Source organism: Penaeus chinensis, chromosome 9 (assembly GCF_019202785.1).
Source record: "Penaeus chinensis breed Huanghai No. 1 chromosome 9, ASM1920278v2, whole genome shotgun sequence".
NCBI classification, from domain to species: domain Eukaryota; kingdom Metazoa; phylum Arthropoda; class Malacostraca; order Decapoda; family Penaeidae; genus Penaeus; species Penaeus chinensis.
In genome coordinates, this window is record NC_061827.1 from 16,902,467 (window position 1) to 16,921,508 (window position 19,042).

The 19,042-nt window shown below is 37.4% G+C and overlaps 2 protein-coding genes across 2 annotated transcripts; both read left to right on the forward strand.

Annotated features, from left to right (window-relative positions):
* Positions 1-787: 787 nt before the first annotated feature.
* LOC125028687 (glycine-rich cell wall structural protein 1.8-like) lies at positions 788-4,351 on the forward strand. The gene is made up of 6 exons (XM_047618161.1): positions 788-868; positions 2,378-2,561; positions 2,678-2,826; positions 2,927-3,070; positions 3,392-3,544; positions 3,677-4,351. Exons 1-6 carry the CDS (start codon positions 788-790, stop codon positions 4,349-4,351), a joined length of 1,386 nt encoding a protein of 461 aa, XP_047474117.1.
* Positions 4,352-6,401: 2,050 nt separating this feature from the next.
* On the forward strand, positions 6,402-9,969 carry LOC125028688 (glycine-rich cell wall structural protein 1.8-like). The gene is made up of 6 exons (XM_047618162.1): positions 6,402-6,533; positions 7,996-8,179; positions 8,296-8,444; positions 8,545-8,688; positions 9,010-9,162; positions 9,295-9,969. The coding sequence occupies exons 1-6, from the start codon at positions 6,402-6,404 to the stop codon at positions 9,967-9,969; spliced, it is 1,437 nt and encodes a 478-aa protein (XP_047474118.1).
* The last annotated feature ends 9,073 nt before the right edge of the window (positions 9,970-19,042 follow it).

Below are 19,042 nucleotides of genomic sequence, written 5' to 3' on the forward strand. Positions count from 1 at the left end.
GGATATCAAATATAGATATATACATATATTCATATATGTGTATATGTGTGTGTGTGTGTGTGTGTGCATGTGCATGAATATATATTTATATATACATATATACATATATATATATGTATATGTGTATACGTATATTTATGTGTGTATACGTGCGCACGCGAGTCTATGTGTGTGTTTGTGTATATATACATATATTTACATTTATATATATATATATATATATATATATATATATATATATATGTATATGTGTGTATGTGTGTGTGTGTATACACACACACATACACATATATATGCACACAAACAAACACATGTGGATACATGTGTGTGTTTGTGGATGTGTGTATATGTATATATGTATATAGATATAGATATAGATATAGATAATATATATATATATATATATATATATATATATATGCATTTGTACATACATATTTATACATATATATAAATATATATAGATGTTTCTATATATACACAGTATGTGTGTGTATATGTATATACACATACACACACATATATATATATGTATATACTGACAGATAGATAGATAGTTATATAAATACATATATTTTGAGCATGTGTGTATATATATGTATATGTGTGCGTGTGGCTGTGGGCGCGTTAGGGTGTGTGTGTGCATACATATACACGCACACACGTGCACGCACGCACACACACACATATATATTAGTCTAGGTTTCGAACGCCTTAGACGCACGCAGTAACATATAAAATATTTTTTGTCTGAAGAGGAAAGTCTTTAACCAATGCGTCCTCAGTCATGACATTTGGGTCAGAAACCTGGACTACGACCAACTTACTGGAGAGTAAATTAGCACGTGCCCAGAGAGGAACGGAATGGGTGATGCTGGGAATTAGCCTAAGGGATAGGAAGAGGGCAACGCAGATCAGGCCAGAGTGGAAGATATGATCGGCAGATTTCAGAAGAAATGGCGATGGGCATTCCACAAAAGTCGGAGACAGGACGAAAGGTAGACAAAAAAGGTAACTGAATGGAATAAACTTATCACAGGGAGGCCAAGAGCGAGACTTATGACAAGGTGGCGCGACCAAATGGCGAAATTCGGAGATAAAATAGGAAACAGGTTCGCATAATTAGAAAACATTGGGAGAGGATTACAGAATGATGAATATATATATGTATATATATATATAATTAAATATACCTAGATATTCATATTCACATACGTATTTGTGTATGTGTATTTATATATATACGAGTATATTGCAAGCACAAGCATGCTACACTTCTTAAAGCCAATAGTGTAGGTTATCAAGGTTAGCAAACAACCTCAAAATATCAATGCATCAATATATATACATATATATGTGTATGTGTGTGTGTGTGTACATGTGTATGTATATATATGCATATAAATATGTATATATTCAGAATATACATACAGTGTATGTATAAATATATATATATGTCTGGGGGTGGGGTAGGGGGTGTTTATATATATACATTATATAAACATGCATATAAATATATACATATATATGACTGCCGCCATAGTCCAGTGGTTGGAGCACTGAACTCCGACCCTCGTGGTCCCGAGGTCAATTCCCTGTCGCGGCAGCCGTAAATATGCTTGCGCTCAGATTGCTGGCTCACGGCGAGTCAAACGCAGGTTACGAAGGGGAAATCACCGTCGTGGCACCAGTGGTAGCGCGCCGAACCGTGGTTGATTAGGAAGGGCATCAATCAGGCAATGGTGGCATTGCCAAATAACCTCTCAACAGTGAACTGAGAGAGGCCTCTGGCCTCTAATGGAATGAATGGCTGTTGAAAAAAAGAAAAAGGAATATAAATACACGTGTTGTATGTTTATATAGATTAATATATATGTGCAATATATATACCACATATATATAAGTATATATTCATATATATGTATATATTTCAAATTATAACTTTAACTAATGTACGCGTAATGAAATGACTAGTCCCCTCCATTGTTCATGACTTGTGAAGGGAAACCAAGCTGCTCCCTGCCTATAAAGAGAGGGAAAGTTGGGAGAAGAGGCAGTAGGCGCTGACTCCTTCTAGCGACAGGAGGAATCCCTTGGCAGCGTTCAAGATGGGGAGAACCAAATGGGTTTGTGTCATGGGATTCTCTTTTCTTCGTACTCCAATCGCTCTCTGTGTATCTCTGTCTGTGTCTTTTATTTTCTCTTTTTTTCCTTCTTTCTTTGTCTCTCTCTTCATTGAGTTATTCCTTTTTTATTTATTTATTTACTTATTTCTCCCTCTGTTTTCTGCTATTTCTTGCATAGCTGCTCTGATACAAAGCTACACAGTTTATAAATTCGTTACATTATTTACCTTATTCAGTCCACTTTCCATCAGATCCAGGCCGCAATCTTTCTGGTGGCGGCAGTGGCAGTTTCCGCCTCAGCCATGGGGGAGCAGGAGGAGGTGGACCTCGGAGTTGGCTTCTTTCAGGGACCTGACGAGGCCGACCTTCTCGTGCCAGAAGAGAGCCAACAGGTCTCAGTAGTGGCCGCGACGGATCTCAAGCCGTCTGCTACAGGTAAAGGAAGAAAAAACTATCATTCAGTTAACTGATATCGTTTTCTATTATTGAAGCTGTTATCGTTGCAATATCAATAATTTCATTTATTCTGATTTCTTGTAAATTCTCCACAGGTTACGGAGGTGGAAAAGGTCACAAGGCCGACAAGGGATATAAGGGCTCGTACCATGACAAGGCCGGCTATAAGGGTCACAAGGGACATAAAGCCAACAAAGGCTACAAAGGCAGCCACTACGGCGACCATGGAAAGGCCCAGTACAAGGTCAGAACACTTTACCTCCACTGACCTCAATTATGTTGAACTATCAACGCAGATTTTGCGATAATCAAACATGGAAGTATTAATTATTTTCTCTTGGCAGGGATACAAGGGCAACGACGGCAAGAAGTACAAGGGGCATCACGACAAGCACAAGTATTACGGTGATTCTCACAAAGGCAAAAAGGGCAAGAAAGGTCATCACTACGGATCCAAGGGTCACCATAACAAAGGTCACAAAGACAAGGTGAGTTGAATTGCTTGACATTGCCATTAATATCCTTATTATTGGCATCAACTACATAAATATCAGTATAACAAAACAGTTTGGTGTGCTCAAGTTGTTTGCTATTAAATAATCAACAAGGCAGTGTTTTCATTTTCGCAACTCATGAAAGTCGATGATAAGCAATTTTCTTCCAACAAACACCCCTGTAGCACATAGTCAGAAGAAACAAACAAGCATAAGATTCCCTTAAGATGAAGACGATACTGAGTAAATCAGACAGACAAGACGCTGGTCTCATTCGCTCGTATAAATCCCCTGCTCCTGCCTTGTTCTCCTCAGGGCCTCAAGAACGTCTACCACAAGGAGGAGTACCACCACAACAAGAAGTTCTACGACGACAGCGACAAGAAGAAGTACCACAGCAAATACGACGACTTCGACGCCTACTTCAAGGGCCACAAGGGCAAGGACTACAAGGGAGGCCACTACAAGGTAGGCACTGGTCTCAATTAACAGGTATGTTTCAGGCTAACTAAGCTACGTACAACCAAAAACAAAGAAAAAGTACATATCGTCTGTACATGGATTACGCATCACGATAATGACAATAATAACCTCTTCCAGGGAGGACATCACCACGACAAGCACGGCCACAAGGGGCACCACGAGAAGGGCAAGTACCACGATGACCACAAGGGCCACAAGGGCCACTACGGCGACAAAGGCCACTACGGACACAAGAGTTCCTACGGCAAGAAGGGAGGAGACAAGGGGTCGTATGGCCATGACGACCACAAGGGATATGGCCACGACGATCACAAAGGATATGGCCATGATGATCATGGCCATGGTGGATATGGCCACGACGACCATGGTCATGGCGGCGGATATGGCCACGACGACCATGGTCATGGTGGCGGATATGGCCACGACGACCACGGACATGGCGGCGGATATGGCCATGACGACCACGGTCATGGTGGATATGGTCACGACGCTCATGGTCATGGCGGCGGATATGGCCATGATGACCACGGTCATGGTGGATATGGTCACGACGATCATGGTCATGGCGGCGGATATGGCCATGATGACCATGGTCATGGCGGCGGATATGGCCATGATGACCACGGCCATGGAGGCGGATATGGCCATGATGACCACGGCCATGGCGGCGGATATGGCCATGACGACCACGGTGGTTACGGTTCTCACTCGAAAGTCAAGCCAGTCATTGCCTCGCCCGCCCCCGCCAACGGCGCCAGAGCGAATTCCTTCCTCAAACCACAAAGTTTCTAGTCAATCTTTTGAGCAACTTGGAGATTTTGCCAAGTTCTCAAAAGTAAGTACTTAATTTTGAGCAAATTTCGTCTCTTGTTAACTGAAAAAAATAGAAAATTGTTACACGTAACCCTGGCCCTATGATTTCCCTTAATAATACTAAGAACTGCGTACATTTTCCACTTGTGGAACAAATATCACCAGATACAATGTAAAGATGAAAGCAGTCGAAGACGCTTTATGAGGCATAATCTCCGCCCTCTTTTCCCCTTTTTCACACTAACTGTACTAGTTTGAAATTACCCTGATTAATTTGCAGTTTTTAATGGTTCCATCTAGTAAGGCAAAGGCAATTGTTAAAGAGGGTGCAAGCTTAAAACAACATAGCTAGGCATTTTTTTGGCAATTTCCTTTGTATCTCTAATATCCTTAACTAAAGATACGCGTAAATGTTATTTAAGTACGGTTTACAAGACAACAACCATAGGAGATTCAAGGGCGGTAGCAGTGAGAATCTGTTTGGAGACTCAATATCCATATTCATTTTTCATACTCCTCAGTCCTGCATTAAGACCTGCTATTCACTAACCCTTTATGCCATGAGGCATTAGAGAAGGGTTCTACAAAGGTTTTGTTAGTGCCTTTGAAATATTCCATGATGTTGTCAATGCATCTTCAATGAGCTTATCTGTAATAAAAACTGAAACTTAAGTCCCGTAAACCTAATATTTTGATATTGATATTGTAATCGATAATGTATATATGTATGCACACATACATATACACACTCACATATATATATATATATATATATATATATATATATATTTATATATATGTGCCTGTGTGTGTGTGTGTGTGTATGTGTGTGTAGAGAGAGAGAATATTGGATACCCTTGCCTCTGAATGAATATTTGTTATTCAGTGTTTCATAATATAATATCGGAAGAAAAGTAATGGTTATCGTTGTAAATATGGAAATTTATGATTTTATTTTCTTTTGGAGCTCAAACTAAATCTGAGTTTTGAGAGCGACCGTCATGACAAGAGGCCCGACCTGAACTGACTTACACTTCACTTTATTTTAATTGTGACTGCCTCCAACCGAGTTGCTTATTTTGCCATTAAATCATTGGGCATTATCATTTATACGTAATATATGTGTACATATATGAATATATATACATATATATATATACATATATATACGCATACATATATATGTATACATATATATATTTCTTTATTTTTAAAGATTGTTTAGATTGATAGATATATATATATATAGATAAACAGATAAACATATATGTATTTTATACATATACTATGTTAATACTGTATTTCAGTATACAAGGATATTAAATATAGATATATACATATATTCATATATGTGTATGTATGTGTGTGTCTACATGCGTTTGTGTGTGTTTTTTGTATATATACATATATATTTACATATATATATATGTATACACACATATGTGTGTGTGTGCTTGTGCATGAATATATATTTATATATGCATATATACTTATACATAGATGTATATGTGTATACGCATTTTAATGTGTATGTGTGCTCGCGAGCGTTTGTGTGTGTTTTTGTATATATACATATATATTTACATTTTTATATATATATATATATGTATACATGCACACAAACAAACACACATGTATACATATGTGTGTGTGTGGATGTGTGTATATGTATATATGTATATGGATATAGATAAAGATAATACATATTTGCATATGTACATACATATATATATAAATATATAGATATGTTTATATATATACACAGTATGTATGTATATATATACATACACATACATATACATGTATATACAGACAGATAGATAGGTAGTTATACATATATATACACATATTTTGAGCATGTGTGTGTATATATATGTATGTGTGTGCGTGTGGCTGTGGGTGCGTTAGGGTGTCTGTGTGTGTGTGTGTGCATACATATACACACGCGCGCACGCGCACACACACACATATATATATATTAGTCTAGCTTTCGAGTATTTTTTCGTCTGAAGAGGAAAGTCTTTAAGCAATGCTTCCTCAAGTCATGACATTTGGCTCAGAAACCTGGACTACGACCAGCTTACTGGAGAGTAAATTAGCACGTGCCCAGAGAGGAACGGAATGGGTGATGCTGGGAATTAGCCTAAGGGATAGGAAGAGGGCAAGATATGTGGAAGAGTGGAAGATATGATCGGCAGATTTAAGAAGAAATGGCGATGGGCATTCCACAAAAGTCGGAGACAGGACGAAAGGTGGACAAAAAAGGTAACTGAATGGAATAAACCTATCACAGGGAGGCCAAGAGCGAGACTCATGACAAGGTGGCGCGACCAGAGGGCGAATTCGGAGCTAGGATAAGAAACAGGTTCGCATAATTGGAAAATATTGGGAGAGGATTACTGGATGATGATATATATATATATAGATAGATATACCTAGATATTCATATTCACATACGTATTTGTGTGTGTGTATGTATATATATACGAGTATATTGCAAACACATGTATGCTAGACTTCTTAAAGCCAATAGTGTAAGTTATCAAGGCTATCAAACAACCTCAAAATATCAATGCATCAATATATATACATATATATGTGTATGTGTGTGTGTGTACATGTGTATGTATATATATGCATATAAATATGTATATATTCAGAATATACATACAGTGTATGTATAAATATATATATATATATATGTCTGGGGGTGGGGTAGGGGGTGTTTATATATATACATTATATAAACATGCATATAAATATATACATATATATGACTGCCGCCATAGTCCAGTGGTTGGAGCACTGAACTCCGACCCTCGTGGTCCCGAGGTCAATTCCCTGTCGCGGCAGCCGTAAATATGCTTGCGCTCAGATTGCTGGCTCACGGCGAGTCAAACGCAGGTTACGAAGGGGAAATCACCGTCGTGGCACCAGTGGTAGCGCGCCGAACCGTGGTTGATTAGGAAGGGCATCAATCAGGCAATGGTGGCATTGCCAAATAACCTCTCAACAGTGAACTGAGAGAGGCCTCTGGCCTCTAATGGAATGAATGGCTGTTGAAAAAAAGAAAAAGGAATATAAATACACGTGTTGTATGTTTATATAGATTAATATATATGTGCAATATATATACCACATATATATAAGTATATATTCATAAATATGTATATATTTCAAATTATAACTTTAACTAATGTACGCGTAATGAAATGACTAGTCCCCTCCATTGTTCATGACTTGTGAAGGGAAACCAAGCTGCTCCCTGCCTATAAAGAGAGGGAAAGTTGGGAGAGGAGTCAGTAGGCGCTGACTCCTTCTAGCGACAGGAGGGTTCCCTTGGCAGCGTTCAAGATGGGGAGAACCAAATGGGTTTGTGTCATGGGATTCTCTTTTCTTCGTACTCCAATCGCTCTCTGTGTATCTCTGTCTGTGTCTTTTATTTTCTCTTTTTTTCCTTCTTTCTTTGTCTCTCTCTTCATTGAGTTATTCCTTTTTTATTTATTTATTTACTTATTTCTCCCTCTGTTTTCTGCTATTTCTTGCATAGCTGCTCTGATACAAAGCTACACAGTTTATAAATTCGTTACATTATTTACCTTATTCAGTCCACTTTCCATCAGATCCAGGCCGCAATCTTTCTGGTGGCGGCAGTGGCAGTTTCCGCCTCAGCCATGGGGGAGCAGGAGGAGGTGGACCTCGGAGTTGGCTTCTTTCAGGGACCTGACGAGGCCGACCTTCTCGTGCCAGAAGAGAGCCAACAGGTCTCAGTAGTGGCCGCGACGGATCTCAAGCCGTCTGCTACAGGTAAAGGAAGAAAAAACTATCATTCAGTTAACTGATATCGTTTTCTATTATTGAAGCTGTTATCGTTGCAATATCAATAATTTCATTTATTCTGATTTCTTGTAAATTCTCCACAGGTTACGGAGGTGGAAAAGGTCACAAGGCCGACAAGGGATATAAGGGCTCGTACCATGACAAGGCCGGCTATAAGGGTCACAAGGGACATAAAGCCAACAAAGGCTACAAAGGCAGCCACTACGGCGACCATGGAAAGGCCCAGTACAAGGTCAGAACACTTTACCTCCACTGACCTCAATTATGTTGAACTATCAACGCAGATTTTGCGATAATCAAACATGGAAGTATTAATTATTTTCTCTTGGCAGGGATACAAGGGCAACGACGGCAAGAAGTACAAGGGGCATCACGACAAGCACAAGTATTACGGTGATTCTCACAAAGGCAAAAAGGGCAAGAAAGGTCATCACTACGGATCCAAGGGTCACCATAACAAAGGTCACAAAGACAAGGTGAGTTGAATTGCTTGACATTGCCATTAATATCCTTATTATTGGCATCAACTACATAAATATCAGTATAACAAAACAGTTTGGTGTGCTCAAGTTGTTTGCTATTAAATAATCAACAAGGCAGTGTTTTCATTTTCGCAACTCATTAAAGTCGATGATAAGCAATTTTCTTCCAACAAACACCCCTGTAGCACATAGTCAGAAGAAACAAACAAGCATTAGATTCCCTTAAGATGAAGACGATACTGAGTAAATCAGACAGACAAGACGCTGGTCTCATTCGCTCGTATAAATCCCCTGCTCCTGCCTTGTTCTCCTCAGGGCCTCAAGAACGTCTACCACAAGGAGGAGTACCACCACAACAAGAAGTTCTACGACGACAGCGACAAGAAGAAGTACCACAGCAAATACGACGACTTCGACGCCTACTTCAAGGGCCACAAGGGCAAGGACTACAAGGGAGGCCACTACAAGGTAGGCACTGGTCTCAATTAACAGGTATGTTTCAGGCTAACTAAGCTACGTACAACCAAAAACAAAGAAAAAGTACATATCGTCTGTACATGGATTACGCATCACGATAATGACAATAATAACCTCTTCCAGGGAGGACATCACCACGACAAGCACGGCCACAAGGGACACCACGAGAAGGGCAAGTACCACGATGACCACAAGGGCCACAAGGGCCACTACGGCGACAAAGGCCACTACGGACAAAAGAGTTCCTACGGCAAGAAGGGAGGACACAAGGGGTCGTATGGCCATGACGACCACAAGGGATATGGCCACGACGATCACAAAGGATATGGCCATGATGATCATGGCCATGGTGGATATGGCCACGACGACCATGGTCATGGCGGCGGATATGGCCACGACGACCATGGTCATGGTGGCGGATATGGCCACGACGACCACGGACATGGCGGCGGATATGGCCATGACGACCACGGTCATGGTGGATATGGTCACGACGCTCATGGTCATGGCGGCGGATATGGCCATGATGACCACGGTCATGGTGGATATGGTCACGACGATCATGGTCATGGCGGCGGATATGGCCATGATGACCATGGTCATGGCGGCGGATATGGCCATGATGACCACGGCCATGGAGGCGGATATGGCCATGATGACCACGGCCATGGCGGCGGATATGGCCATGACGACCACGGTGGTTACGGTTCTCACTCGAAAGTCAAGCCAGTCATTGCCTCGCCCGCCCCCGCCAACGGCGCCAGAGCGAATTCCTTCCTCAAACCACAAAGTTTCTAGTCAATCTTTTGAGCAACTTGGAGATTTTGCCAAGTTCTCAAAAGTAAGTACTTAATTTTGAGCAAATTTCGTCTCTTGTTAACTGAAAAAAATAGAAAATTGTTACACGTAACCCTGGCCCTATGATTTCCCTTAATAATACTAAGAACTGCGTACATTTTCCACTTGTGGAACAAATATCACCAGATACAATGTAAAGATGAAAGCAGTCGAAGACGCTTTATGAGGCATAATCTCCGCCCTCTTTTCCCCTTTTTCACACTAACTGTACTAGTTTGAAATTACCCTGATTAATTTGCAGTTTTTAATGGTTCCATCTAGTAAGGCAAAGGCAATTATTAAAGAGGGTGCAAGCTTAAAACAACATAGCTAGGCATTTTTTTGGCAATTTCCTTTGTATCTCTAATATCCTTAACTAAAGATACGCGTAAATGTTATTTAAGTACGGTTTACAAGACAACAACCATAGGAGATTCAAGGGCGGTAGCAGTGAGAATCTGTTTGGAGACTCAATATCCATATTCATTTTTCATACTCCTCAGTCCTGCATTAAGACCTGCTATTCACTAACCCTTTATGCCATGAGGCATTAGAGAAGGGTTCTACAAAGATTTTGTTAGTGCCTTTGAAATATTCCATGATGTTGTCAATGCATCTTCAATGAGCTTATCTGTAATAAAAACTGAAACTTAAGTCCCGTAAACCTAATATTTTGATATTGATATTGTAATCGATAATGTATATATGTATACACACATACATATACACACTCACATATATATATATATATATATATATATATTTATATATATGTGTCTGTGTGTGTGTGTGTGTATGTGTGTGTAGAGAGAGAGAATATTGGATACCCTTGCCTCTGAATGAATATTTGTTATTCAGTGTTTCATAATATAATATCGGAAGAAAAGTAATGGTTATCGTTGTAAATATGGAAATTTATGATTTTATTTTCTTTTGGAGCTCAAACTAAATCTGAGTTTTGAGAGCGACCGTCATGACAAGAGGCCCGACCTGAACTGACTTACACTTCACTTTATTTTAATTGTGACTGCCTCCAACCGAGTTGCTTATTTTGCCATTAAATCATTGGGCATTATCATTTATACGTAATATATGTGTACATATATGAATATATATATACATATATATATATATATATATATATATATATATATATATATATATATATATATATACGCATACATATATATGTATACATATATATATTTCTTTATTTTTAAAGATTGTTTAGATTGATAGATATATATATATAGATAAACAGATAAACATATATGTATTTTATACATATACTATGTTAATACTGTATTTCAGTATACAAGGATATTAAATATAGATATATACATATATTCATATATGTGTGTATATATGTGTATGTATGTGTGTGTCTACATGCGTTTGTGTGTGTTTTTTGTATATATACATATATATTTACATATATATATATATGTATACACACATATGTGTGTGTGTGCTTGTGCATGAATATATATTTATATATGCATATATACTTATACATAGATGTATATGTGTATACGCATTTTAATGTGTATGTGTGCTCGCGAGCGTTTGTGTGTGTTTTTGTATATATACATATATATTTACATTTATATATATATATATATATATATATATATATATGTATACATGTACACAAACAAACACACATGTATACATATGTGTGTGTGTGGATGTGTGTATATGTATATATGTATATGGATATAGATAAAGATAATACATATTTGCATATGTACATACATATATATATAAATATATAGATATGTTTATATATATACACAGTATGTATGTATATATATATACATACACATACATATACATGTATATACAGACAGATAGATAGGTAGTTATACATATATATACACATATTTTGAGCATGTGTGTGTGTATATATATGTATGTGTGTGCGTGTGGCTGTGGGTGCGTTAGGGTGTCTGTGTGTGTGTGTGTGCATACATATACACACGCGCGCACGCGCACACACACACATATATATATATTAGTCTAGCTTTCGAGTATTTTTTCGTCTGAAGAGGAAAGTCTTTAAGCAATGCTTCCTTAAGTCATGACATTTGGGTGAGAAACCTGGACTACGACCAGCTTACTGGAGAGTAAATTAGCACGTGTCCAGAGAGGGACGGAATGGGTGATGCTGGGAATTAGCCTAAGGGATAGGAAGAGGGCAACGCAGATCAGGGAACAGGCCAGAGTGGAAGATATGATCAGCAGCATTAAGAACAAATGTCGATGGGCATGCCACAAGACGAAAGGTGGACAAAGAAGGTAACTGAATGGAATAAACCTAACATAGGGAGGCCAAGAGCGAGACTTATGACAAGGTGGCGCGACCAAATAGTGAAATTCGGAGCTAAAATAGGGAACAAGGATCGCATTATTGGAAAACATTGGGAGAGGATTAGAGCATGATGATGATATATAGGTAGATAGATAGATAGATATACCTAGATATTCATATTCACATACGTATTTGTGTGTATGTATGTATATATATATACACGAGTATATTGCAAGCACAAGCATGCTAGACTTATTAAAGCCAGTAGTTAAGGTTATCAAGGTTATCAAACAACTTCGAAATATCAAAGTGTGTATATATATACATATATATACGTATAAATGTGAGTATGTGTGTGTGAGTGTGTGTGTGTGTGTGTGCATGTATGTATATATATGTATATAAATATGTATATATATATATATGTGTGTGTGTGGGTGGGTAGGGGGGTGTTTAATATATACATTATATATACATACATATAAACATATATATATATATATATATGACTGCCGCGATAGTCCGGCGGTTAGAGCACTGAACTCCGATCCTCATGGTCCCGAGGTCAATTCCCCGTCGCGGCAGCCGCAGGTGTCGAAGGGGAAGTCACCGTCGTGGGAAGAGTGCTAGCGCGCCAAACCGCAGATGATTAGGAAGGGCATAAATCAGGCAATGGTGGCACTGCCAAGTAACTATTGATAGTGAACTGAGAGAGCCCTCTCCTGTAGTGGAATGAATGGCTGTTGAAAAAGAAGAAAAAAAAATAATATATATTTGTGTGTATGTATATATATATATATATATATATATATGTATGTATATATATATATATATATATATATATATAATATATATACTGAATATATATAAGTATATATTCATATACATATAAATATATATAAATATATATGTCTATATGTGTGTATATACATATATACACACAAACATCCCGTGTATATATATATATATATATATATATATATATATATATATATATATATAAACATATCTCACACATTTATATATATATATATATATATATATATGTATAAATATGTATGTACATATACATATATATATTATCTACATCTATATACATATATACATATACACACATCCACACACACACATAAATGCATACATGTGTGTACGTTTGTGTGCATATATATGTGTGTGTATACATATATATATATATATATATATATATATATAAAGGTAAATACATATGTATATATACACAAACACACACACACACACGCGCGCGCGCACGTAGACACACACATACATACACATAAATATTCGCATACACATATACATCTATATAATTGTATATTAGTATATATATATATATTTTTTTTTTTTTTTCAGGCACATGCACACACATACATATATATATACACATGTATGAATATATGTATATATCTATATTTGATATCCATGTATACTGATATAAAGTGTTAACATAGTAGATGTATATAATACATATATCTTTATCTGTTTATCTATATATATATATATCAATCTGTCTATCAATCTACACACACAGACACACACACACACATATATGTTATAAATATATATATATATATATATATATATATATATATATATATATATATATGTAAACGTATATATATGTATGCGTATATATATGTGTGTGTGCGTGTTTACACACACATATATTCATATATGTACACATATATTACGTATAAATAATAATGCCCAATGATTTAGTGTCAAAATAAGCAACTCGGTATGAAGCAGTCAAACAGAAAATAAAGTGAACCGTAAGTCAGTTCAGGTCGGGCCTCTTGTCATGACGGTCGCTCTCAAAAGAAAATAGAATCATAAATGTCCATATTTACAACGATAAACAATACTTTTCCACCGATATTATACACTGAATAACAAATATTCATTCAGAGGCAAGGGTATCCAATATTCTCTCTCTACACACACACACATACATGTATATGTATATATGCCTATGTGCATACATACATACATTATCGATTATACTATTAATATCAAAACATTAGGTTTACGGGACTTAAGTTTCAGTCATTGTTACAGATTAGCTCATTGAAGATGCATTGACAACAGTATAGAATATTTCAAAGGCACTAAGATTACCTTTGTAAAACCCTTCTCTAATACCGCATGGCATAAAGGGTTAGTGAATAGCAGGTCTTAATGCAGGACTGAGGAGTATGAAAAATGAATGAATATAAATATCCAAACAGATTCTCACTGCTACCGCCCTTGAATCTCCTTTGATTGTTGTCTCGTACACCGTACTTACGTAACATTTACCGTATCTTTAATTACGGATATTAGAGATACAAAGGAAATTGCCATAAAAATTTTTTTGGGAAAATTTTTTTTTTTTTTTTTTAAAAAAAATTTTGGGGTAAAAAATTTTTTTTTTTTTTTTTTTTTTTTTCCCCTTTTTTTTTTTAAAAAACCCAAAACCCCCCCTTAAAAAAAAAAATTTTTAAAAATAAAAAATTTTTTAAATTTTAAATAAAATTTCCCCTTAAAACCCCTTTTTTTTGGGGGCCCCAAAAATTTTTTTTAAAAAAATTTTAAAAAAAAGGGGGGGGGAAAAAGGGCCCCCGGGTTTTGGGCCCCAAAAAAAAATTAAAGGGGTTTTGGGGCCCCCCCCAAAAAAAAAAAAAAAAAAAAACCCCCCCCTTCCCCCCCCCCCAAAAAAAAAAAAAATTTTTTTTTAAAAAAAGGGATTTTTTTTTTAAAAAAATTTTGAAAAATTTTTTTTCAAATTTTTTTAAAAAAAATTTTTAAAAAAAAAAATTTTTTTGGGGAAAAAAACCCCCCCCGAAAAGGGGGGGGAAAAAAAAAAAATTTTTTGGGGGAAAAAAAAACCCCCCAAAAAAAAGGGGGGGGGGGCCCCCCCCCAAAAGGGGGGGGAAAAAAAAAAACCCCCCCCTTTTCCCCCTTTTTTTTTTTTTAAAAAAAAATTTTTCCAAATTTTTTAAAAAAATTTTTTTTTAAAAAGGGAAAGGGAAAAAAAAAAAAAGGGGGGGGGGAAAAAAAAAAGGGCCCAAAAGGGAAAAAAACCCTAAAAAAAAAAAAAAAAAAAAATTAAAAATTTTTAAAAAAAAAAAAAAAAAAAAAAAGGGGGAAAAATTTAAAATTTTTGGGGGCCCCCTTTTAACCCTTTTTTTGGGGTTTTTTAAAAAAAAAAAAAAAAAAAAGGGGTTTTTTTCCCAATTTTTTTAAAAAATTTTTTGGGAAAAGGGTTTTTTTCCCCCCCCCTTTTTTTGGGTTTTTTTAAAAATTTTTAAAAAAAAAACCCCCCCCCCCAAAAAAAAAAAAAAAAAAACCCCCCCCCCCCGGGGGGAAAAAACCTTTTTTGAAAAAACCGAAAAAGGGGGGTTTTGGGGCCCCCCCCCCCCCCCCAAATCCCCCCCCCCCCCGGGGTTCTTTTTTCCCCCCCCCCAAACCCCCCCAAAAGGGGGGAAATCCCCCCCCCCCCCCCCAAAAAAAACCACCCCGGGAAAAAGGCCCCAAAAAAATTTCCCCCCCGGGCCCCCCCCCTTTTTTTTGGGGGGGCCAAAAAAAAGGGGGGAAACCCCCCCGGGGGGGGGGGGGGGGAAAATTTTGGGGGGGGGTTAAAAAACCAAAAAAAAATTTTTTAAGGGGGTTTTTTGGCCCAAAGGGTTTTAAAAAAAATTTTGGGGGGAAACCCCCCCCCAACCCCCAAAAAAAAAAAAAGGGGGCCCGGGGGGGGAAAAAAGGGGGGGGGGGCCCCCCCCCGGGGGGCCCAAAAAATTTCCCTTGGCCAAAAAGGGGGGGGGGCCCCCCCCAAAAAAAAAGGGGGGGGGGAATACAAAAAGGAAGGGCCCTTTTTGGGGGGGGAATGGGGGGGAAACCCCAAAATTTGGGGGGGGGTTTTCCCCCCCCTTTTTTTTCCCCCCCCCGGGGGGAAAAGGCCCCCAATGGGGGGGGGTTTTAAAAACCAGGGTTGGGGGGGGGTTTTGGGGGGGGGAAAAAACCCCCCGGGGGGGTTTTCCCCCCAAGGGCCAAGGGGCCCCAATGGGGGGGAAAGGAAAACCCGGGGAAAAAAGGGGGGGGGGGGTTTTGGGGGCCCGGGGGGGGGAAGGCCCCCCCCCGGGGGGGAAAGGGCCCCCCCCCCCAAGGGGGGGAAAGGGGTTTGGGCCCCCTGGAAAAACCCCCCCCCCCCCCCCCCCAAAAACGCCCCGGGGGGGTTTTCCCCTAAAACCAAAAATTTTTTTTTTCCCCCAAAAAGGGGGAAATTTTTTTAAACCCAAAAAAAAAATTTTTAAAAATTTTAAAAAATTTTTTTCCCCAAAAAAAAAAAAAAAGGGGGGGTTTTTCCCCCCCTTTTTTTTCCCCCCCCCCCAAAAGGGCCCCCCCCCCTTTTTTAAAACAAAAAAAAAAAAAAAATTTGGAAAAATTTAAAACCCCCAAAAAAGGGGTTTTTTTTTTTTTTTCCCCCCTTTTTTTTTTTTTTTTTTTTTTTTTTTTAAAAAAATTTTTTTTTTTTTTCCCCCCCAAAAAATTTTTTTTTTTAAAAAAAACCCTTTTTTAAAAAAAAAAGGGTTTTTTTTTTTTTTTAAAAACCCAAAAAGGGATTTTTTTTTTTTAAAAAATTTTTTTTTTCCTTTTTTTTAAAAAAAAAAAAAATTTTAAAAAAATTTTTGGGAAAAAAAAAAAATTTTTTTTTTTTGGGGTCCCCCTTTTTTTTTGGGAAAAAAATTTTAAAATTTCTTTTTAAAAAAAGGGCCCCCCCAAAATTTTTTTTAAAAAAAAATTTTTTTTTTCCCCCCCAAAAATTTTTTTTTTAAAAAAAAACCCCCCCCCTTTTTGGGGGGTTTTAAAATTTTTTTTTTTGGGGGGGTTTTTTTTTTTTTCCAAAAAAAAAAAAACCCTTAAGTCCGGATATGGCCATGATGACCACGGCCATGGTGGATATGGTCATGACGACCATGGTCATGGCGGCGGCTACGGTCATGATGACCACGGCCATGGCGGCGGATATGGCCATGATGACCACGGCCATGGAGGCGGATATGGCCATGACGACCACGGCCATGGAGGCGGATATGGCCACGACGACCACGGTGGTTACGGTTCTCACTCGAAAGTCAAGCCAGTCATTGCCTCGCCCGCCCCCGCCAACGGCGCCAGAGCGCTTCCTTCCTCAAACCACAAAGTTTCTAGTCAATCTTTTGAAGAATTTGGAGATTTTGCCAAGTCTCAAAAGTAAGTGCTTGATTTTGAGCAAATTTCATCCCTTGTTAACTGAAAGAATATAAAATTGTTTCACGTAACACTGGCCCTATGATTTCCCTCAATAATACCAAGAACTGCCTACATTTTCCACTTGTGGAACAAAAATCACCAGATACATGTAGAGATGAAAGCAGTCGAAGACGCTTTATGAGGCACAATATCTGCCCTCTTTTCTTTTTCTTTTTTTTCTTTTTCATACTAACTGTACATTATTGTATGTATTACTAGTTTGAAAATACCCTGATTTATTTGCAGTTTTTAATGGTTCCATCTAGAAAAGCAACGGAATTGTTAAAAAGGGTGCAAGCCTAAAGCAACATAGCTAGGCATTTTTATGGTAATTTCCTTTGTATCTCTAATATCCGTAATTAAAGATACGGTAAATGTTACGTAAGTACGGTGTACGAGACAACAATCAAAGGAGATTCAAGGGCGGTAGCAGTGAGAATCTGTTTGGAGACTCAATATTTATATTCATTTTTCATACTCCTCAGTCCTGCATTTAGACCTGTTATTCACTAACCCTTTATGCCATGCGGTATTAGAGAAGGGTTTTACAAAGGTCTTCTTAGTGCCTTTGAAATATTCTATAATGTTGTCAATGCATCTTCAATGAGCTAATCTGTAACAATGACTGAAACTTAAGTCCCGTAAACCTAATGTTTTGAAATTAATAGTATAATCGATAATGTATGTATGTAAGCACATACGCATATATACATATATATGTATATGTGTGTGTGTAGAGAGAGAATATTGGATACCCTTGCCTCTGAATGAATATATGTCATTCAGTGTATAATATCGGTAGAAAAGTATTGTTTATCGTTGTAAATATGGAAATTTATGATTCTATTTTCTTTTGGAGCTCAAACTAAATCTGAGTTTTGAGAGCGACCGTCATGACAAGAGGCCCGACCTGAACTGACTTACGGTTCACTTTATTTTCTGTTTGACTGCTTCATACCGAATTGCTTATTTTGACACTAAATCATTGGGCATTATTATTTATACATAATATATGTGTACATATATGAATATATGTGTGTGTACACACACACACACACACACACACATATATACGCATACATATGTATACGTTTACATATATATATATATATATATATATATTTATTCATTTATAACATATATGTGTGTGTGTGTGTGTCTGTGTGTGTAGATTGATAGACAGATTGATATATATATATATATATATATATAGATAGATAAACAGATTAATATATATGTATTATATACATAAACTATGTTAACACTGTATATCAGTATACATGGATATCAAATATAGATATATACATATATTCATATATGTGTGTATATGTGTGTGGGTGTGTGCATGTGCCTGAAAAAATATATTTATATATACTAATATACAATTATATAGATGTATATGTGTATGCGAATATGTATGTGTATGCATGTGTGTGT